Here is a 25,267-nt window from a genome sequence, read left to right as displayed (position 1 = left end):
CACCTGTACCTGCACTCCATACTAATCAAGGTCTGGCTAGTCCACTACCTGGTTGTGCTGAGGTCTCTCGCTCCACACATATAACTATTATAATGCTGCTCCTATATACAAGAATATAACTACTATAATACTGCTCCTATATACAAGAATATAACTACTATAATACTGCTCCTATATACAAGAATATAACTACAATAATACTGCCTCCTATATACAGGAATATAACTACTATAGTACTGCTCTCTATATACAAGAATATAACTACTATAATACTGCTCCTATATACAGCAATATAACTACTATAATACTGCTCCCTATATACAAGAATATAACTACTATAATACTGCCCCCTATATACAAGAATATAACTACTATAATACTGCTCCCTATATACAAGAATATAACTACTATAATACTGCCTCCTATATACAAGAATATAACTACTATAATACTGCTCCCTATATACAAGAATATAACTCTTATAATACTGCTCTTATATACAAGAATATAACTACTATAATACTGCTCCTATATACAAGAATATAACTACTATAATACTGTTCCTATAAACAAGAATATAACTACTATAAAACTGCTCCTATATACAAGAATATAACTACTATAGTACTGCTCCTATAAACAAGAATATAACTACTATAGTACTGCCCCTAGAATATAACCAGATATAACCTATTGGGTTTATCTTTGAGGCTTTGAATAAAAAAATGTGTGATGTCCCTTTAAGTGTGACTCTCTGTTTACATCTGATGCACAGAAGCCTTTGCAGATCCAGTTGGGTTTATTGCATCTGGTAATGTCACTCAATTTGTATAATTGAAAACACATCTGTACATGATTATCGCTCTTCAGCAGATGGCACTACCCCGCTGGCTGCCTCCTTTTATTTTCCTTTTAAGTACTACTTAGGCCGTCAGTCACATTGGTCATGTGCTCAAATGCAGAACAATCGAGCTTCAGTAATAATAGTTTTTTTTTATGTTCATATTACTTGGCTTTGATGTGACTGTCGCTCCACCTTAATAAACCTTGGCTCCACAAAATGCATATACAATGACCTAGAATCTTCATAACCTATGGTCATTATCTTTTTAATTATTTTTGACTCTTCCTAGTACAAAAGAAAAAATCTGCTATTTTGTGTTTTTATTGGTATTAATGGTAACGGATTCTGTTCTTCTTATTCCCTTCCCTCCAAGCCTGCTTCATACATGGCAGCTACAGGTTGTGAACTATAGCTTACATCTGCTTTCTCTGTTCTTTCATCCAGAAACAGCGCCGCTCTTGTCTTCAGTTTGTGTGTAGTGTTGCAGCTCAGTGCCACTGAGGTAATTAGAGCTGAATTAGAGTTGTAATACAGCACACAACCTGAGGATATTGTAATATAATCTGTATAATTGAACTCATCCCGCAAAAAACAAGCACTCATACAGTAATAATAATAATGTTTTTTGTCCAGGGAAAAAAAAACAGATTGTTGGCTTTTGTACAATATAGGTAAAAAAAAGACATTGATTGGCAGGGTACTGACACCTGACCAGGGGCGGATTAACTTTACCATAGGCCCCGGGCTGTTGACCAAGCTTGGGCCCCCCAACCCCACTGTAACAATGGCAGCACTAGCCTGGTGTTCATAGTACAGTATAGATGATGTCACGATGCCCTGATTTGTGCAAAATTGCTGTAAAAAGCAGCAATTTTTTGCAAATCATGGCAGAACTGTAACCGGGGACAATACACCGCTGAAAGTATAAGTCTTTTTGGATGGGCATGGGCCCCGGGCTACCGCCCGAAAAGGACCTATTATAATCTGCTACTGCACCTGATGCTCTAAGTGATCAACTGTTCGGCACCTCTACTGCACAGTGAATACCCAGTGAATAGGGACGGAAGTAGTTGTATCATTAAAGGGATACTCAAGCAAAAAAAAAAAAAAATTAAATAATTTAAATCAACTGGGATTTGTTATCTACGGTACTTATCAGCTGCTGTATGTCCGGCATGAAGTGGTGTATTCTTTTCAGTCTGGAGAGCAGGGAAATAGTAAAAGAAAAAAAGAGAGGAATCAGAGTCTGGAGAGCAGAAGTGTCTTTCTATGGGGATTTGTTACTGCTCTCAACAGTTCCTGTCACGAACAGGGTGGCAGCAGAGAGCCCTGTGTCAGACTGGAAAGAATACACCATTTCCTGCAGGACATATAAATATTGGAGGACTGGAGATTTTTTATTAGAAGTAAATTACAAATCTCTGGCACTTTCTGACACCAGATAGAGTCTGCTACAGCAGGGATAAAGTCTGCTACAGCGCTTACCTGTTCATAGGTTCAGTGTTGGACAGAATGTAGGAATAAGCTCTAGCCGTGTAGTGGCCAAACCTGGCCTTAGATTGTGTGTAGTGTAACAATTAATTTCTATTAACATTATTGAAACTAAACTGCCAATACTTCATCCAGACTGAGAACAGGAGAGGTGCTGTTTCTGAAAGAAGGTGGACATGTTTTTCTAAGCTTGGATAACCTCTTTAAAAAAAAAACAAGAATTTAAAATTTAAGACCCCTGTATGTGTGATTGGTGGGGGTCTGATCCCCAGGACTGCTCCTGAGGAGCACATAAATGTTGCTCCAACTGTTCCTGGAATTTTCAGGTCCCTTGAATGTATCTTCATACACATATGGCTGTGTCTGGTAGTGCAGCTCATGAACTGTTTCTCTGTGTTAGAGCCCTATAACACAGGCCAACTCAGCAGATTATCGCTTCTGGTAATAAAGACAATGGTTAGCCGATGAAAATGTGTTGTGTCTTTTAGTCCCGACCTAAAATCTTTAGCCGCTAGCCGCGCATCGCTACGTATAATAGAGATGCACGGCCAATGATTGTGTAAAGAACATAAAAGTATATAGGTCCCCTCTTTATGCACCCCGGTGGGGGTCAAGTATATCAATGCAGCCCTACCACCACCACCACCAGCAGGTTCTTTGGAAATTCCAGATAGAAACCCATTACTTACGTTTTACAGAGAGCGATCCTATCACTTCAGCGTTGCCATAGGCATTCCACACCTCACATACATAAGTCCCAGAATCGGACGGTCGGGTGTTCTCGATGAGCAAACCAACCACAGTGTTCCGGAATCTATTGTCCATTTCTAGCTGGACATTATCCTTCAGCCAGCGGATGCTTGGGATGGGGTAGCCTGATGCTTTACATGGAAGCTCCACTCTCTGTCCTGCCATGACTGTGAGGTGCTCAAACTTATCAATAATGGTTGGAGATGAATTCACTTGATCTGCAAGAAGACAGGATAGAAAACCATGAAAAGATTGAAAAAATAATACAGGTATTTTCTAATAGAGAAGGATGAGACAGAACAGGATTGTAAGGAGGGCAACTGCCCAAAGATGTCCACTATTTATATTGGTCCTTCTCCCGACATCCTAATAATCACCTGATTGAAGGGATTGCCAGGATCTGGTATAAGCATGAACTTCTCTATGGTTTAAGTACAGCCCCATACTTTTTATAGTGGCTGCACTTGGTACTGCAGAGGAGCTTGGGACTGACCTGCAGAGAGATGTAGTACCACACACAGCCAGTACAAATTATATGGCGCTGGAGAGCCACAGCCTCTATAATTAGCTGATTAGTAGGATCTGATATTGATGGCTTTAGTAAATATCCCTGTTAGACATGTACTATGAGACACTGTTATTGGGCACACAAACAACATAAAGGGGGACATTTATGAAGACCGGCTTTTACTTATGGGTCTCAAACAATCTTGACCTGACCCTGGGCCCAGGGGGTGGGCATGAAACCCATGATGAAAAGGGAAGGGCTCAAAAAGAAGGACTAGGGGGCAGCAACCCCCAAAAACTCCTATTCCTGTATGTGGGGTATGAAAGGGAAACCAGCATGTTGATTTGGGGAACCTACCAATTGTGAGCCTATATACTGCGGCACCTACCAATTGTGAGCCTATATACTGAGGAACCTACCTATTGTGGGCTTATATACTGGGGAACCTACCTATTGTGGGCTTATATACTGGGGAACCTACCTATTATGGGCTTCCATACTTGAGAACCTACCTATTGTGGGCTTATATACTGAGGAACCTACCTATTGTGGGCTTATATACTGAGGAACCAACCTATTGTGGGCTTCTATACTGGGGAACCTAACTATTGTGGGCTTATATACTGGGGAACCTACCTATTATGGGCTTCCATACTTGAGAACCTACCTATTGTGGGCTTCCATACTTGAAAACCTACCTATTGTGGGCTTATATACTGAGGAACCAACCTATTGTGGGCTTCTATACTGGGGAACCTAACTATTGTGGGCTTATATACTGGGGAACCTACATATTGTGGGCTTATATACTGGGGAACCTACCTATTGTGGGCTTCCATACTTAAGAACCTACCTATTGTGGGCTTCCATACTTGAGAACCTACCTATTGTGGGCTTCCATACTTGAGAACCTACCTATTGTGGGCTTATATACTGAGGAACCAACCTATTGTGGGCTTCTATACTGGGGAACCTAACTATTGTGGGCTTATATACTGAGGAACCTACATATTGTGGGCTTATATACTGGGGAACCTACCTATTGTGGGCTTCCATACTTAAGAACCTACCTATTGTGGGCTTCCATACTTGAGAACCTACACCTACCTATTGTGGGCTTATATACTGAGGAACCAACCTATTGTGGGCTTCTATACTGGGGAACCTAACTATTGTGGGCTTATATACTGGGGAACATACCTATTGTGGGCTTATATACTGGGGAACCTACCTATTGTGGGCTTCCATACTTGAGAACCTACCTATTGTGGGCTTATATACTGAGGAACCTACCTACTGTGGGCTTATATACTGGGGAACCTACCTACTGTGGGCTTATATACTGAGGAACCTACCTATTGTGGGCTTATATACTGGGGAACCTACCTATTGTGGGCTTATATACTTGGGAACCTACCTATTGTGGGCTTATATACTGAAGAACCTACCTACTGTGGGCTTATATACTGGGGAACCTACCTATTGTGGGCTTATATACTGGAGAGCCTACTTATTGTGGGCTTATATACTGGAAAATCTACTTATTAGGGACTTATATACTCATTAACCTACCTACTGGGGGCCTTTATACTGGGAGACTACCTATCTGCGGAATCTGTTGCCGCAATACAGATAATATTATTATTATTATTATTATTATTAATATTATTATTACTACTCGGAAACCCACTGTAAATACTTGTGAAACTACCTGACACCTGTATACTGGAGAAGCTGCATACTGTGGGAAGCTCTCTCATCTACTTACCTTTTGGGAAGACCTACCTACCCACTTCCCCATAACCCACGTACCTACCCACCTTACTGCATGTGACACCAAGGGGGTTATTATTATTGTTTGGGTCAATGTAGATTGGGGGAAAGGTGAAAGTGCAGATGTAGGGTCTGCAGAGATGAGTTGTGGGTAGAAGAAACTGTTGTGGCGGTCATCACTGGTCCCTGGATGTACATATACAGACTGAATACGGTTGGTATCTACCACTGTATAGGGACATATTGGTCTGTGTATAGTCTTTATTTAGTAGCAGTATGGTGATCATATGGACTCATGTTGCAGTGGATTTTTTTTTATTTAAAACCTTCCCTTGAGAAACTCTTCTGATTATAATGTGCACAGTGACTCCGCAAATGATGTGAGCGTCACACTATACATGACAGCTTATGATCTACCGTTCACAGGAGACTCTTTCTAGTATAGAGAATGGAATGAGTCATGGAACTATTGCTGAATATTGTGAAGATAGCGGGGGTTACATGAGGTGACTGTTGCTTGGGGGATTGGGGTTAACCACCTGCGCAATTACTCTCAGAACCATTTTAGATTTATGAGTGAGGAAATCAAGCCACATTCACTATAAATAATATGAATAATTTAGCTTTGCTCATCCTCTTAGTATCCGCATATTAATGAGCCGGCTTTACGATTGCCATTGCTGTATATCTAACAGCTGCTTAAGGAGCGCCACTGAATCCATAACAGACTTAAAGGGTGGCTCCTAGCGTGATTTTTATTTGTAACTAATGAACAGCATAAAGGTTCTCATGTATTTTCCCAAAACTTTTTTCTTTAGTACAGAGCATCAGTTTTCTGTTTGCCCTAAATTTTAGCTTCCTGCTGTCCTCTCTAGGGGAGCAATCTAAACAAATGCAGTAACCTGGGGTTGCAAGTTGTTGTTAGCAGCGGGCTAGGTGTTGGGGTGTACCAACTAGGCACTTGTCCCGGTGGCCAAGAGTGGTAAGCCCACCCCCATCTATACTAGCACTAGGCTTTGAAAAGGTAGAACCAGGTGTGGAGGTGGAGGTGCAGGTGCCGGGCAAAATGAGCACTAGCCCTTAACTTAGGATAACACTTTACTTAAAGGGATTATCCAGTGCTACAAAAACATGGCCACTTTCTTTCAGAGACAACCCAACCCTTGTCTCCAGTTCAGGTGCAGTTTGCAATTAAGCTCCATTCATTTCAATGGGACTGAGCAGCAAAACCCCGCCCAAGCTGGAGACAAGAGTGGGGCTGTCTCTGGAAGAAAGTGGCCATGTTTTTGTAGAGCTGGATAACCCCCTTTAGAGAATCTTCAGTGCAATAAGGCTTAAAGAGCGAAATGTGCAAAAGATAATCACAAAAATATTACATCTCCTTGAAGGACAACACAGAAGACTCGGCTTGGCTGCTTGTAGTGTAGGTAGTAGGTGTTACTTTAGTAGAGTAGGGTTGAGGGGCTGTCCTGGGGCCTTGCCTAGTGGTACAGAACTCTTCCAGGGGCAACTTGTTCTGTGTGTGACTGATTGAAGAACCTCATACTTACAGTTAGGACTGAGAAGAAAAGGACACGGAGTGTCAAGTCAGGTAGTATGAGTCCCAGGGTTGAACAACTGGGTGTGGTTAACCCCTCAAGGTTCACCAAGTAGGTCAAGCAAGAATCAATAGAATACTTTGGCCTACAGGCACAGGCTCCACTGCAGACTAATCCCTTGTTGCTGGGATGTCATGCCTGGGTATCTGATGGTTATCCCTGGTGTAGACAAGGTTTTCCCAGGTGACAGTCACCCCACCTCTGGGTTTAGCACTGCTTATTACACCTCCCCCCCCCCAACCAGGAACTAGCTATCCTTTATAGGGGGGACCTCCTATTGATGGGGAAAGTGCTAGAAAGAATAAGTGTAAGTGGAGGGTGAGACACCAAGTGGTGAAAGTGCAAAATAGCACCCTTCTTCTCAAAGTGTGACACCTGCAAAAGGTGGAATACAAAGGTACCGGCACACCTGTACTGGGACTCTACACAAAGATTGACCTGAATTAGCATGACGGCCTGCCGCCTGGTGGACCTAAAATTCTGCTGTTGGCTCTTGGAAACCTACAGCGTTTTAGCCTCATCCTGCTATCAAACAGATCATAATGTGGGTGGTTATGACGGCTCCCTGGAGCCCGATGCTCCTGGAGGGCCCATGGCTGTTTAAGCCTCCCACATATGATCTTAAATGGCCCACTGAAGGATCCTCTCCTGTGCCCCAAAGCAATGTAGGCGCCATGATGACAATAAATGATGAGGGAAGCGAGGGACAAAACTTACCTCCTATTACCGTTGCTGCAGCGCTACTGAGCATGCTCTCCTCTTCTGTCTTCCAGCATAGGTAGTGTAAACTGCGCCAAGAATCCCGACCAACTGTAAGCGCTTCGCAATTGATGGAGTACTGACAGGCAGCTGGGACTTCCGGCGCAGGCAGTGTCTGTAACACACGTTACCTGTGCCGGAAGACAGAACAAGACAGGGTGCACTGGCAGAGCTGCAGCAACCGGGGAGCATGTGGGAGGTGAGTTGTTTTGTTTTCCATCATTTGTTGTCATCATGGGGCAATCTAACTTAGGGGAGCTGCATATATGGCCATATGCTAAATCGAGGACTACACAGGGGCCATCTGCTATGTAGGGGGGCATTATTTGAAGAAAAAAACCCTAGGTTGAATAATGTTCCCTTTCACCATACAAATTTTGTGCATGTGCCATTGCTAGTAAACAATTAGCTCATTTGAGCAAGATTCTGAGACTCCTGAGCACTGTAATGTCTCCTCAACCCCAATCCATGCATAATTGACAGTCAGATACAAGCCAAGCCCCAAGCAAAGAAGGGGAGCAGGAGCGAGGAGGCATTATAGCCCTTAGCAATTTTAAAAATTTGCACATGGGAATAAAAAGCATTTTTCTACATTATGGAAGTACAGACGGATATATGGAAGGTACCATGTGTCTCCTTGCCCTAACAGTAACTAACAGTGTCAGCAGTTTGAAACCTTAATTGGGGTGGACAGATGCAAACGTTTAAAGGAGAAGTGTGGAAAAACTCATATTTACACTGCAGGCAGGAGGTGGGGGGGACATAATAAAGAACCTATTCTACCGATCCCCGAGGCCTTACAGTGCCAGATCAACAGGCTCCTGGAGCCCGCTAGACGTCAACTTTTTTCCTTATCTTGGTATGTCATGACTGGCTACGTAGGGCATCCGTCAGCCAAGTTGTAACATAACGGGGGGGGTCCTGTCAGGGGGTCAGGGGTCCAGATATAAGGAATGGGGAGTGACAAGTATAGGTTTTATATCATGCTCCGCCCACCCCTGCCAGAAATGAACTTTTCTATTCTATGTTAAAAGCATGCCTGCACTTCATGACACCACAATATTGAAGGAACCAGGAAGCTGGAACGTAGCTGCTCCATCAGAGACCGCTATAACACACTATCCACTTCAGCAATTGCTGTGTCCATCATGGATTCTATGAACACCTCAAGACCGCTTCTCCAAACACCCAGGTATTGAATTGGTTAATACGCTGGCAAGGGCAACGGTCCTATAGGCTGGGTTCACACTACGTATATTTCAGTCAGTATTGTGGTCCTCATATTGCAACCAAAACCAGGAGTGGATTAAAAACACAGAAAGGATCTGTTCACACAATGTTGAAATTGAGTAGAGCTGAAGAGCTGTTTTTCCAATCCTGGACAGCCCCTTAAACTCTGGCTATTAGAGAGCGATTCCCACATAGGTTGCCCTTCTTTCTTAAAAAAAAAAATATATATATTCCTATAAAAGGCTGTCTAAACCAAGCAAGAACTGGCTTATTGTAACTGTGTAAGATCCCTCATTGGGCTCCAGGTTCTGCAAGTTCTGGGTTTATTTCTTTCTGGGGGTTTGTGATCAGAACCTATGCATCTTGGTCTACAGTGATGACAGAGAATATACCACAATGGGACTTCATCTCCCTGGTGGGCTGCAGAGATAATCATAAGAACAGAGGTATGTTCACTCAATGTTTTTAAGGTAAAAATACTGCCATATTTTGATAATTCTGCCCATAAATAATGATCATGATCTTTATTCACAGCCGTAATTATTAAAATACAGCCATATTTTCCACTCAGAAAATGTTACCCTATAACTTACCTAATACAGTCAGCCTGGCGCTGTTACTCTGGCGTGTTTCTCCGGTGTATTTGTGCCGCGTGGTGCACCGGTAATTATTTAATCCATCTTCATTCTGTACATCTGTTATATACAAGGCTCCCGATGATGTAATGAGAAATCTAGATCCTGCAAGGACAAAAAAAAAACAGTCGATTAGATGAATACGGAAATTCTTCAACTAATCACAAGACATTAAAGGAATACAAAAAAAAACATACAAATAATAGATGCCAAAAACCTTCTACAAATATAAGACACGAGAGAGGACACTGATCGGAGAGAAGCCAAAGCAAAATGAACCTCCAACCAAAGGAATATAGAAAGTATATAATACCGGTTTCACACATGGCATTTTTTTTTGTTGTTGTTAAACTGCCACTGCAGTTTTTGTGCCAAAGGCAGAAGTGGGCTCAAATGGGATAGAAATCCTAAAAAGATGACTTGTACTTCTTTTTCCTGTTGGATCCACTTCTGGTTTTGGCACAAAAACTGTGATATGTGAAAACTGTATTAGAATAGAGATGAGCTTGTGCTGAAGTCTGTCTGAATCCAAGCGGTCTGTATATGAATATGGCTGAAAAAGTTGGATGCAGCCCTACGGCTGCCTGGAAAACATGGATACAACCATAGGCCATAGGCTGTATTAATGTTTTCCAGAACCTCCTGGAACTGCATCCAACTTCTCCATCCACCGGTATTAAAATGCCGCAGGCTCGGGTTCGGACTGACTTCAGCATGCTTGAGTTGCACTCATCTCTATTGAAGAGATCTAATTCATCTGCTATGTGCCCCTCTCCCAGGGAAAGCCATGCCAAGTTCCCCCCATTCCATCATGTACGAGTATAAGAGTCAGGCACTTGTATTTTAAGATTTTTATATTATAAGATGACCTGACACCAGAAGGAAGACCCCATTTTTAAATAATGCCCTTCTATATGTACACCTCAAGTCCAAAATGAAAATCCTTATGCTATGAACCAAAAAGGTGCCACGGATGAAGACCTCCATGAGCTCCTTCAATCTAGAGAAATTTATCAACATTTCAATCCCAAAATTATGTGACCCTTATATGTTCTATAGGTTCTTTGTAAACCTTTGTAAACCTCTTTCAAAGAAACCAGTGTGAAAAAATTATATACTGTAGATTTGAAATTTTCTATTTAATATATCAAGTCTTCCAGTACTTATTAGCTGCTGTATGTCCTGCAGAAAGTGGTATATTCTTTTCAGTCTGGCACGGTGCTCTCTGCTGCCACCTATTTCCAGTTCAGGAACTGTCCAGAGCAGAAGAAAATCCCCATAGAAAGCCTCTCCTGCTCTGGACAGTTCCTGATATGAAAATAGGTGGCAGCAAAGAGCACTGTGTCAGACTGGAAAGAATACGCCAATTCCTGCAGGCCATACCGCAACTGATAAGTACTGGAAGACTGGAGATTTTTAAATGGAAGTAAATTACAAATCTGTATAATTTTTTGTCTGTATAATTTCACTGGAGTACCCCTTAAAGTCCCACCGCATCACAAGATCTTTTTATGTCTCACCACATCACAGGAGCTTTATGAATTCCACAACATCACAGGACCTTTATGAATCCCACATCACAAGATCTTTATAGGTCCTTCCATCACAGGGCCTTTATAAACATCAACCCTTCAAGGGACTTTCATAAATCCCACCACATTACAGGATGTTTATAAATCCCACCACATCATGAGATCTTTGTAGGTCCCGCCCTTTCATAGGACCTTTATAAACCCTATACCATCACAAGACCTTTATAAACCTCACACCATCACAGGGCCTTTATAAACCCCACACCATCACAGGGCCTTTATAAACCCCACACCAACCATCACAGGGCCTTTATAAACCCTACACCATCACAAGGTCTTTATAAACCCTACACCATCACAAGACCTTTATAAACCTCACACCATCACAGGGCCTTTATAAACCCCACACAATCACAGGGCCTTTATAAACCCCACACCATCACAGGGCCTTTATAAACCCCACACCAACCATCACAGGGCCTTTATAAACCCTACACCATCACAGGGCCTTTATAAACCCTACACCATTACAGGGCCTTTATAAACCCTACACCATCACAAGGTCTTTATAAACCCTACACCATCACAGGGCCTTTAAAAACCCTACACCATCACAGGGCCTTTATAAACCCTACACCATCACAGGGCCTTTATAAACCCTACACCATCACAAGACCTTTATAAACCGCACACCATCACAGGGCCTTTATAAACCCTACACCATCACAGGGCCTTTATAAACCCCACACCAACCATCACAGGGCCTTTATAAACCCTACACCATCACAAGGTCTTTATAAACCCTACACCATCACAAGACCTTTATAAACCTCACACCATCACAGGGCCTTTATAAACCCCACACAATCACAGGGCCTTTATAAACCCCACACCATCACAGGGCCTTTATAAACCCCACACCAACCATCACAGGGCCTTTATAAACCCTACACCATCACAGGGCCTTTATAAACCCTACACCATTACAGGGCCTTTATAAACCCTACACCATCACAAGGTCTTTATAAACCCTACACCATCACAGGGCCTTTAAAAACCCTACACCATCACAGGGCCTTTATAAACCCTACACCATCACAGGGCCTTTATAAACCCTACACCATCACAGGGCCTTTATAAACCGCACACCATCACAGGGCCTTTATAAACCCTACACCATCACAGGGCCTTTATAAACCCTACACCATCACAGGGCCTTTATAAACCCTACACCATCACAAGGTCTTTATAAACCCTACACCATCACAGGGCCTTTATAAACCCTACACCATCACAGGGCCTTTATAAACCCCACACCATCACAGGGCCTTTATAAACCCCACACCAACCATCAAAGAGCCTCTGTAAACCCTACACCATCACAAGGCCTTTATAAACCCTACACCATCACAGGGCCTTTATAAACCCTACACCATCACAGGGCCTTTATAAACCATACACCATCACAGGGCCTTTATAAACCCTACACCATCACAGGGCCTTTATAAACCATACACCATCACAGGGCCTTTATAAACCCTACACCATCACAGGGCCTTTATAAACCCTACACCATCACAGGGCCTTTATAAACCCTACACCATCACAGGGCCTTTATAAACCCCACACCAACCATCACAGGGCCTTTATAAACCCTACACCATCACAGGGCCTTTATAAACCCTACACCATCACAGGGCCTTTATAAACCCCACACCAACCATCACAGGGCCTTTATAAACCCTACACCATCACAGGGCCTTTATAAACCCCACACCAACCATCACAGGGCCTTTATAAACCCTACACCATCACAGGGCCTTTATAAACCCTACACCATCACAGGGCCTTTATAAACCCTACACCATCACAGGGCCTTTATAAACCCTACACCATCACAGGGCCTTTATAAACCCCACACCAACCATCACAGGGCCTTTATAAACCCTACACCATCACAGGGCCTTTATAAACCCCACACCAACCATCACAGGGCCTTTATAAACCCTACACCATCACAGGGCCTTTATAAACCCCACACCAACCATCACAGGGCCTTTATAAACCCCACACCAACCATCACAGGGCCTTTATAAACCCTACACCATCACAGGGCCTTTATAAACCCCACACCAACCATCACAGGGCCTTTATAAACCCTACACCATCACAGGGCCTTTATAAACCCCACACCAACCATCACAGGGCCTTTATAAACCCCACACCAACCATCACAACCCTTTCCAGGCTACCCATCTTCAGATTCCACATAAAAATTATCTATACTTTTTCCATGACATGGATGTCTAATGTGGTTTATCATATGATCTATTCCCACTGGAAAGGACACATGTGGACACATGTGGAATCTGCCATAAAGTGGTGAAGAAACCAAGCACCACATCACATTGCTAAGATCAGGTTTGTCCTTCAGGATCCTGGAGAGGTTGGTAAGAATCCTCACAATGTGAGGATTCTTACCAACCTCTCCAGGATCCTGAAGGGCAAACCTGATCAAAACAGATACAACCACAATTTGTATAGATATTTCACAGCAGATTATTGAAGATGAGTATTTGTCATGTTATCCTATAATTCTAAGAACAACTCTTAGTCTTTTTTGTAGTAGTAGGCGCTGGCCCAATAATAATGCATTTGGGCTCTTCCATAGCAACAGTGTCTTCCGGCTGAAAACCCCAGAAATTGCTCTGACAGAAACACAGGGTGCGCTGTAAATAATTCATTGTGATTGGTTGCACGGGCCACTACTCCGGCCCTTATTGTTCATTATCTCGCATCATGACTGTCTCGTCTCCTTCAGGGAGGATGGGGGTGACCTGCTTGTTTTTTGTACTAGTGAATTCTGCCACCCTCACAATTCCTTCACAGGCTGCAGACCCTGCAGGGCACAGAGGCTCGCCAGTAATTACAGGTCAAGCAGGGGCAAGCGTGATGCACAATCATTGTAATTTTACCCCTGCCTGCTCTAGAAAATTATCCGCTTCACACATGACTGCATGTCGCTTGTCTAGACAACAGGATATCATTATTACTGTGTGCAGATAACCAAACATGGCCGCTCTAATGGCACTATACAAATGATCGGGGCGATGGCACTGTATCAAGAAATACTATAGGATCAAAGTCTGTGAACAAAACTTATGACACACTGTCTCCTCTCTGCAATAATACTGCGTAAATAATAGTTCCATACTGTGTTGAAAAATTACTAACATAAGGAGTCCACTGAAAAACAGTACATACAGTATGTTACAGCGAACATATAATATTGCCACACAGTCATATAATTTATAATGCTATTATAAATAGCATTATAAATAAGAGTGCCATACAGTGAATAAATAAAAGTGCTAACTAGCCAACATGTTATACCCCCATGCAGAGTCTACTTCAGTGTTCCCCATCCTGTGGATCTCAAGGTGCAAAACTACAACTCTGACTTTCATGTACATAATAGTATCACACAGTTAACATATAACAATGTTGTACAATACCTACATAACGGTACTATTCAGCTAACAATATCATACAATGCCCATATTGTATATCAAAGTAACAAACTGTTCAGTAAATAATATTGTGATACAGCAATTGTATAATACTACTATACACTGTCTACATACTGATAACATTATCTGTTTACTATATAATCCTATTCTGCAGTCAATTTATATAATGTGATCACGATATAGAATTATTTTCCCTTCACGATAAAAAGATCACTATAGAGCATTCATTGTTATTATTTGTTAATTTTACGGTATTAGGCTATGTTCACTCTGCGTATGTTTCCGGCCGTAGTGCGAACCGCAAATATACGCACATAGTTTTGAGGTTGATGCGTTCGCTTGAAAGTATACGATATACGCCCGCACAGTGCACACTACGTAAGAGCTTACGGCCGGATCGTATGCGGCGCCGTGAAAAATGAACAAGACCATTGTTTGAGGACGGAAATGTTGAAACTCACGGCCGTGGATTTCCATGCGGTCCCGTACGAAGTACTTATTTCAGCCAAATTGAGCTTGATTTTTCGATCCAAAAGGTTCTGTGTGTTTTATTGGGTTGGGCGAAGATTTCCAAGTAAATGACCTGTTTCAGATCGCTTCGAAACAAGCTAGGGAAGCATAACTGTACTACAGGCGTATGTTCGCGGTTCGTACGCATCTGGCCGCATGTCGATTTTTCCCATGCCCGTAGTTTCAGCCGCACATGTACGGCGGCATGCGGAATGCGGCCTAACTCGTACGCAGTGTGAACATTGCCTTAATATGTAAATGCTGTATAGCAGTATATTATGATCCGGATATATTACAATATTATTTGTTTGCTGGCAATATGGTTTGGCCAAATTATATACTAACTTCTGATGTTGGTTTTAAATGTAGCTGAATAAGCTTTCGTGTCAGCTCTGGGTGCGATGTCCAGCCATTTCTGTCTTTTTGGCTTGTGAATATATTATTTGTTTGCTCTAGTACCATACAGTTAATACATTTTATCCTGTTATACTACATAATAGTACCATAGAGTAAACAGGTAATAATAGTGCTATATAATGATCACGCTATACTGCCATATAGTGTCTTCATAATAGTATCATAAACAGGTAATAATAGTGCTATATAATGATCACATTATACTGCCATACAGTGTCTACATAATAGTTGTAGAAAGAACGAGACGTATGGCACTCACCCAAAAGTAGTGGGGTCTTCTGTTTATTCGTGGACACAAATAAACAGAAGACCCCACTACTTTTGGGTGAGTGCCATACGTCTGGTTCTTTCTACTATTATAGACTGCCTTACCTCCGTGTGTGCACGACCCTAGGAGTCTGTGCAAACACGACCTTTTTGCTGATTGCTCATTTATCATGCTGCTATAGCAGTGGTGCTGACCCCTCTCTCTCCTGAACGTCTACATAATAGTACCATTGAGTAAACAGGTAATAATAGATGCTATAGGATAGCTTCACACGTACCGTATCGCTGCGTTTTTAACGGTCCGTTTTTATCGCTGCGTTTTTTGTGCAATTTTTACATGCGAGTTTTGATTTTCACATGAAAATCATGTGAAAATCAAAACGCGCATATAAAAAACGTAGCAAAAACGCACAGTTAAAAACGCCATACTGTGCTTTCATATTGGCACTATACACTGAGAACACAGATATGTGAGAGGTTCATTAGACCCCTGGATAATTATTATAATTGGTTATCAGTCGATTATACATGTGTTTGTTGTTAGGCCTTGTTTCTGTAATTCTCAATCCACCCAGACGTCTATTAAACCCTGGTTACCTCTAAACTACAAAGAAACCTACAATGTGCTGGAGAGCAAGAGGTGTCGTAGAGCTCGGCTGTGCTCTAAGGTCTGCCTTTGTTGCCTAGCAACCATTACCTTTGAAAATGCTGCTGCTCATTGTCCCATTGTGTCGCTACTTGAGGCTATGGACTCAGAATGGAGACTGGAAAGGGCTCCGAGGATACCACAGAAGACACCTCCCCCCAACCCCCCCATAACAAACACTCACATCTTCAATGGTACAAGGATCAGCATGAAACCACTACTTAAAATATTGTATGTATGTAGTGTCCCAGAGCAGGTGTGTCACTGTGTTCTGGCGCAACCTGTCGCTAGGTAACATGTATGGGTCCTATACTGTGGGCTGAAGGATGTTCTCTCTGTCCCTGCCACTGGGTGTCTCACTTTCTTGTATATGTTGCACAGCTGAATAACAATGCACTTATTTGGTTCTCTATTGTCCAATCCTTAAAGTTCTCTATTGTCCAATCCTTAAAAGGGTTATTCGGCCCACTTTCTTCCAGAGACAGCACCGCTCTTGTCTCCAGTTCTGGTGTGGTTTGCAATTAAGCTCCATTCACTTCAATGGAACAGTGTTACGAAACCCCACCCAAACTGGTGACAATAGCGGTGCTGTCTGTGGAAGAAAGTGGACATGTTTGTGCTTAAAAGGCCATAGCACTTGCATTTTTCCACTTAGAAACCCGAATGAGCCCTTATTTTTTGCGTCACTAATTGTACTTTGCAATGACAGGCTGAATTTTTGCATAAAGTACAATGCGAATGCAGAAAAAAAATAAATGTGGTGAAATTGAAAAAAAACACGCATTTTGTTTATTTGGGGGAAATGTGTTTTTACGCCATTCGCCCTGGGGTAAAACTGACTTGTTATATATGTTCCTCAAGTCGTTACGATTAAAACGATATATAACATGTATAACTTATATTGTATTTGATGGCCTGTAAAAAATTCAAACCATTGTCAACAAATATACGTCACTTAAAACCGCTCCGTTCCCAGGCTTATAGCGCTTTTATCCTTTGGTCTATGGGGCTGTGTGAGGTGTCATTTTTTGCGCCATGATGTGTTCTTTCTATCGGTACCTTGATTGCGCATATACGACTTTTTGATCGCTTTTTATTACAATTTTTCTGGATTTGATGCGACCAAAAATGCGCAATTTTGCACTTTGGGATTTTTTTGCGCTGACGCCGTTTACCGTGCGAGATCAGTTATGTGATTAATTAATAGTTCGGGCGATTACGCATGCGGCGATAGCAAACATGTTTGTTTATTTATTTACTTTTATTTATAACCTGGGAAAAGGGGGGTGATTCAGACTTTTATTAGGGGAGGGGGATTTTTATTAATAATGACACTTTTTTTTTTACTTTTACACTTATACGCTACGTTCACACAGAGCAAAAGGAGCGGATTACGCAAGGAAATATTTCCGCCTGAAATCAACTGACGCTGAATTCCGAGCAGAATATAAGCAGAATGTAAGCAGAATCCCTGCGTATTCTGCTAGGAAAGTGTTCAGCTCGTAATCAGCTCTTGACAAATTCAGCGCGGAATACTCGAGGAATCCGCGCTGAATCCGCATGCATTCAGCGCTGAAATTCAGCGAGTATTTGGCGAGTAAACTAGACTATACCAGAACATATATATATACTAGAATCCTCCTCCCCCCCCTTTTCCCCATTTCCGCGCTGATTCAGCGAGTAATTTCCGCTTGTATTACGCTTGTATTCCGCGCTGAATCCGCGCTGAATCCGCGCTGAAACAGAAAATCAGAGCCCCATTGATTTGTATAGGCTTCCGCTAGCGGAAGAATGAACATGTTCATTCTTCTGGCAGAAAGCGGATTAGTTCAGTGTGGAAATTCCACTGTGTGAACTGCAGAGCAGAATTTCCATTCAACACAATGGAAGTTAGCTCTGCACCTATTTTAACGGCTGAAATTTCAGCGCTGATTCAGCGCAGAAATTCAGCTGCTTTTGCTCAGTGGGAACGAGCCCATACTAGAAGCCCCCCTGGGGGACTTCTAGTATAAGTGCTTTGATCTCTCATAGAGATCTCTGCAGCATAGATATGCTGCAGAGATCCATGAGATAGGCACTCGTTTACGTAAACGAGTGCCGAGCCGGGGACGGCGCCATCTTGGAGCGGTCCCCGGCCGGCTTCAGTTACGGAGATCGCTCCTCCGGGATAACATCCCGGAGGAGCGATCTCCCCACTAGACACCAGGGATGACGCTGCGTCCGGTAATCGGATGCAGCTGTCATGTTTGACAGCTGCATCTGATTACTGTATTAGCGAGCACGGCGATCGGACCGTGCCCGCTAATACCTGCGGTCCCAGGCTTCAAGCGGCTCCCGGGACCGCCGCGGTTCAGAGCGGCCCCGCTCTGAACGTCCTTAACGGCATCAGGGCGTAAATATACGCCCTATGTCGTTAAGGGGTTAAAGGGAACCTGTCACCCCCCGTGCCGGGGTGACAGGCTCCCGACCCCCCGTTAGAGACCCCTATACTTACCTCATCCCGCCGGGTCCCGCTTCTGGATTCGGTCGGGTCCCGGAGATCTCAGCCGCTGCAGCCCGGCGCGCGCGCTGACAGATGAGTCCAACGCTCATAGAGAATGACGGAGCACTGGACTCTCCTGTCATTCTCTATGAGCGTTGGACTCCTCTCTCAGCGCGCGCGCCGGGCTGCAGCGGCTGAGATCTCCGGGACCCGACCGAATCCAGAAGCGGGACCCGGCGGGATGAGGTAAGTATAGGGGTCTCTAACGGGGGGTCGGGAGCCTGTCACCCCGGTACGGGGGGTGACAGGTTCCCTTTAAGCTGAGTACTACACACCACACTAGCCTATCACACACCAAAGTGTAGTCTGTTCGAGAAGCTTCTCCACCAATGGGAGCTTAGTCCCTTCCACTCCAGGGTGGGGTCCTCAGTACTCAGGGAGAATGTGTACAGAGAGAGGGTTGTTTCTGCACAGGCCTATTCCTGGCCTTATGCTGTAGTTGATTTCTTCTTAAGTAACTTCACAAGAGTTATGGTGCAGTGCTAAAACCTAAAAGTGGAGTAACTACCCTCAGGAATACCTTGTCTATGTAAGGGATGACTGTGCTTACCTAGTCAGGGCATTCCAGAAAGTTACAGGACCATGTGCAGCAGAGCAAAGAGCAGATAAAACCGAAGAACTCTGTTGATCTTTGCCCTGCCATCTTGGTGAACCTTGAGTGGCTAGCTACGCCCCGGGGTTCGTGCTACAAGGCCTGGTGATTTTTTTCTGGCAGGAGGCAGTATCTTATCCTGAACCATGAGTACAAGTTTTTCTATCAAAATTGTCTACAAGCTAACTTGCCCTGACAGAGTACTGTTTTACTAATTAGTCAAGGCTCCTCGGTGCCCCCTAGCCTTACTCCAAGTCAAGTCTAACTACACCTTAACCAAACCTACTAAGCCAAGCCAAGTACACGACCAGTTATCTGCACTTATATACCTCACGTACCCAGCTTAAAAGGAGTCCCACAAGCCCTCACTCCTACTGTATGGGTTTGATCAGGGCCGGATTAAGGTTGGTGGAGGCCCTGGGCAAAAATTTTGTTGGGGCCCCCCCCCATTTTTTTCCCCCAAATATATCCCATACAGCGATCTATACAGGTGGCTACTTACTGTAGCAGACTTAGCACCTACCCCTCCTCACTCCTGGCTGTGTGGCTCAACATCCTCCTCTGTTTTGCATGTGATGGTCACTACAGGCTGCAGTCCAGAGGAAGATGCCAGGCCCTAGAGACAGGATGGGGAGGGGTGTATTCCCACTCGGGGTGTGTTCCCACTTTGTGTTTATGTTAATAATGCAATGCGAGAACACAGCACTTTAGTACTTTCTGTGCTCTCCTGCCCCCTGTGTCAGCCCCCACAGCAGCAGATGCAGATGTGAATCGCTGAAGGAACCTGGACTTGCCTGAAGCAGTAAGGAGCAACCAGAAAGTACTTAAAGGCTGTGTAGAAAATATAGCGGATATGGTACATGTGAACGTACCCTAAGGATTAAAATACAGCTGTGTGAAGCCCATGATATGGCATATATAGCCTGTTTGCAGCATATGACATACATAGGATATACATCATATGCTGCACACAGGCTATATACCATACACTGCTCTCAGGCTATATATCATATGCTGCACACAGGCTATATATCATCCACTGCTCTCAGGCTATACTGTATATCATATGCTGCACACAGACTATATACAGTATATACCATATGCTGCACACAGGCTATATGTCATATGCTGCACACAGACTATATACAGTATATACCATATGCTGCACACAGACTATATACAGTATATACCATATGCTGCACACAGACTATATACAGTACATACCATATGCTGCACACAGGCTATATACAGTATATACCATATGCTACACACAGGCTATACAGTATATACCACATGCTGCACACAGGCTATATACAGTATATACCACATGCTGCACACAGACTATATACAGTATATACCATATGCTGCACACATGCTATATACAGTACATACCATATGCTGCACACAGACTATATACAGTATATACCATATGCTGCACACAGGCTATATACAGTATATACCACATGCTGCACACAGACTATATACAGTACATACCACATGCTGCACACAGACTACATACAGTATATACCACATGCTGCACACAGACTGTATACAGTATATACCATATGCTGCACACAGACTATATACAGTATATACTATATGCTGCACACAGACTATATACAGTATATACCATACACTGCACACAGGCTATATATCATACACTGCACACATACTATATACAGTATATACCATATGCTGCACACAGACTACAGAATTATTATCTCATGCAGTTTTGCCACAATTTCAGCTGATACAGTAAAACTCTGCTATTAAAAAGCAGCGTGTGTATTATGGCAAAGAGCAATATTTCCCTTTTCACTTCAGGGTTCCCTACCAAATAGTTTTCTACAAAAAAAACAAAGAAAAAACATGTAATTCAGTGACTCACTGAATGTAGGTATGACTGTATGTAGGATCCTCTGCTGTGCTCCCATATAGTAATAATATCTCCTGTTGTGCCTCCATATAGTAATAAAGTCCTCATGTTGTGCCCACCTATAGTAATATTGCCCCCTGCTGTGCCATCATATAGTAATAATGTCCAGCCCTGTTGTGCCCCCTGCTGTAATGTGCCCCCATAGTATATACCCCCTGCTCTAATGTGCCTCCATAGTATATGGCCCATGCTCTGATATGTGTCCCCATACATAGTATATACCCCTGTTCTGATATGTGTCTCCATACATAGTATATACCCCCTGCTCTGATATGTGCCCCCATAGTATATGCCCCCTGCTGTAATGTCCCCTTACATAGTATATGCCCCCTGCTCTGATATGTTTCCCCATACATAGTATATACCCCCTGCTCTAATGTGCCCCCATAGTATATACCACCTTCTCGAATGTGCCCCCATAGTATATACCACCTTCTCGAATGTGCCCCCATAGTATATGCCCCCTGCTCTGATATGTGACCCCATACATAGTACAGTATATGCCCCCTGCTGTAATGTCCCCATACATAGTATATACCCCATGCTGTAATGTCCTCCATAGTATATATACCCCTGCTGTAATGTCCTCCATAGTATATACCCCTGCTGTAATGTCCCCCATGGTATATATACCCCTGCTGTAATGTCCTCCATAGTATATACCCCTGCTGTAATGTCCTCCATAGTAAATATACCCCATTCACTCATACTTACCTGATCTGGGCGGGGGATGGGTCTTCTCTCTTCTCTCCTGTTTCCTTCAGCCTGGCAGCCGCTGTGACAGATCGTCCAGCAGGCTCTGTGACGTCACCTCCCTGCTACAGCTGGAGAAATCAGGTTTCCTACCACTTGAGGTCCTGTCGGCGCGCTGTCCTCTCCTCAGTGAGGTCAGAGTGGAGGAGGGGGGTGAAGATGGGGGGGGGCGGCTGGGGTTGCAGGGGGAGAAGATGGGAGGGCGGCTGGGGTTGCAGGGGGAGAAGATGGGAGGGCGGCTGGGGTTGCAGGGGGAGAAGATGGGGGGCGGCTGGGGTTGCAGGGGGAGAAGATGGGAGGGCGGCTGGGGTTGCAGGGGGAGAAGATCGGAGGGCGGCTGGGGTTGCAGGTAGAGAAGATGGGAGGGCGGCTGGGGTTGCAGGGGGAGAAGATGGGAGGGCGGCTGGGGTTGCAGGTAGAGAAGATGGGAGGGCGGCTGGGGTTGCAGGGGGAGAAGATGGGGGGCGGCTGGGGTTGCAGGGGGAGAAGATGGGAGGGTGGCTGGGGTTGCAGGGGGAGAAGATGGGAGGGCGGCTGGGGTTGCAGGGGCAGAAGATCGGGGGGCTGGGGGAGAAGATCGGGGTAAGCTGGGGTGGCAGGGGGAGAGGATAGATGGGGGCAGCTGAGGTGACAGGCAGGGAGGGAAGAGGGAGCGGTCGGGGGGCTGAGGGATCAGCTGGGTGGCAGGGGGACCAGCCGGGGGTCCGGGGGATTAGCCGGCTGGCAGGGGGACCAGCCGGGGGATCAGGCAGGTACAGAGGCAGGCTGGAAAGGTCTCCCCCATGCAGGGCCGGCGTGAGCTTCCGGTACAGACAGGCCAGAAGCTTACAGTGCAGCCCCGCGATGCCCGAACTTCTTCCCTGCTCAGCAGCGTGCGTGTGACGTCATCATGCCGCTGCCAAACAGGAGAGAGGTTCGGGCATCGCGGGGCTGCACTGTGAGCTTCCGGCCTGTCTGTACCGGAAGCTCACACCGACCCTGCATGGGGGAGACCTTTTCAGCCTGCCTCTGTACCTGCCTGATCCCCCGGACGACCCATCGCCCTCCCCCCCCCCCAAGCCGCCCGGGCGTGGACGTTGGCGCCGGGGCGGAGGAGGGGTTTAAAAAAAAAATAGCTCCGGAACTCCCCTTCCGGGTTTCAGCTGGTGGGGGCCCCCTAGTGGTGGAGGCCCAGGGGCACGTGCCCCTTGTGCCCCCCTTTAATCCGACCTTGGGTTTGATAATTACATGTGTATGTCTGTAATGTCTGATTTTTGTCTATGTATGTACCCCCAGAATTGTAAAGTGCTGTGGAATCTGTTGGCACTATATTATATATAATTAATTATTATATTATTAACTGTAAAAATGGCAGGCAGGCAGGAGTGAGTGAGAAAATAACAAACAAGCACCTCTGTAACGATGTTACTGGGTCCCAATCACATCAGCCAAGGTCCTAAAAGCTTCACTAGCTGCAATGTCACGACCCCCTGCCCAGCCATCGGTGACTGCGGCGAGACCAGTCACTGACTGGCTAATTGGGCAATTGCTCAGCCAGGCCATGACGTTTCTGCTGCAGGAGCCAGGTACATGACATACCTGGTTTCCTGCCTGCACAACATGACAGCCGGCAGCCGATGAAGCACGCGCATGCGCGAGAAACAACTGTAACTACTTGCTACGTGTGGCGTCCCCCCACCCGCTCTTGCATGCTACATTTTAGCCTGTTTGTGATATAAAATAAAGAAGGTTTTCATCGAACGGTTAGTGCCCCCCATATTTCTCACTTCGACTGCCATAGAAATAGCGCTATACATTGCCAATATAACTAATGCTACAGAGTGCACATATAAATTGTCACACATAGGGGGAGATTTATCAAACATGGTGTAAAGTGAAACTGGCTCAGTTGCCCCTAGCAACCAATCAGATTCCACCTCTCATTCCTCACAGACTCTTTGGAAAATGAAAGGTGGAATCTGATTGGTTGCTAGGGGCAACTGAGCCTGTTTCACTTTACACCATGTTTGGTAAATCTCCCCCATAGTTTCTATATAAGTAGTGCTACACATTGCCAATATAAATAGTGTAGCGCAATGCTCATATAGGTGTTGCCAAACAGTGCCCATAGGAACAGAGTGCTTCACAGTGCCCATATAAATAGTGCTATACACTGTCTGTATAAATAGTGCTACAGAGTGCTGGTATTAATAGTAAAGATAAGCAAACCTCATGCATGCTTGGATTCGTCCGAACCGGAGCATGTGGTATTTGACTATTGGTGGCGGCTGAAGAAGTTGCATGCAGCTTGGATACAGCCATAGGCCATAGTCTGTATCAATGTTTTCCAGGATTCCCTAGGGCTGCATACAATGCAGTAATAAAATACCACACACTTGGGTTTGGATGAACCAGAGCATGCTTGAAGTTTGCTCATCTCTTATAAATTGTGGTACACAGTATTCATATAACTAATGCTATACATTATCCATATAACTAATGCCACACGGTGTTTTTTATAAATAGTGCTACATAGTACCCATATAACTAATATCACACAGTGCGCATATAACTACTACCGCAGTGTGTCCACATGAACTACACTGCACAGCATGCATAGAACCCAGGGCCGTAAGGAGGGGGGGCAGGGGGGCAGGGATTGTAGTTTTGCAACAACTGGGGAGCCAAGGTTCCCTACACCAATCTATAAAGCACCTGTGTCTGTATATACAGCGACCATGATACAAGGGTCATTTTTCTAAATTATTTCTATTTTGAATTTGGTGATGGAATACCTTACAGGAGGTATTGCTGCTGTTGTCTCCGCTGCTGAGTGGAGTTGATCGAACCTAGGGAAATCCTAGGTTCGATCGAACTCGGCACCATAGAATCAGTAAGGAGCGGAGACAACGGCGCCTCCTCAGGTACAGACAGCAGGGAGCGGAGACAACGGCCTCCTCAGGTACAGACAGCAG

General features: G+C 44.4%; 1 protein-coding gene across 5 annotated transcripts in view; it reads right to left on the bottom strand.

The window, feature by feature from the left end:
- The window catches only part of DSCAM (DS cell adhesion molecule), a 312,819-nt gene that overhangs the window by 185,050 nt on the left and 102,502 nt on the right, over positions 1–25,267 (bottom strand). For 3 of the 5 annotated variants that reach the window (XM_069945870.1, XM_069945869.1, XM_069945874.1), the window contains exons 4-5: positions 9,547–9,693; positions 3,025–3,303 (exon numbers count right to left, since the gene is read on the bottom strand). In XM_069945870.1, the coding sequence (XP_069801971.1) occupies positions 3,025–3,303; positions 9,547–9,693 (426 nt within the window). Of the gene's footprint in view, positions 1–3,024; positions 3,304–6,742; positions 6,789–9,546; positions 9,694–16,541; positions 16,629–25,267 lie in introns of those variants that run through there. The other 2 variants (XM_069945872.1, XM_069945873.1) reach the window with 2 other exon arrangements.

This window comes from Dendropsophus ebraccatus, chromosome 11 (assembly GCF_027789765.1).
Source record: "Dendropsophus ebraccatus isolate aDenEbr1 chromosome 11, aDenEbr1.pat, whole genome shotgun sequence".
Classification (NCBI taxonomy): domain Eukaryota; kingdom Metazoa; phylum Chordata; class Amphibia; order Anura; family Hylidae; genus Dendropsophus; species Dendropsophus ebraccatus.
This window is presented reverse-complemented; position numbering and strand designations above follow the sequence as displayed.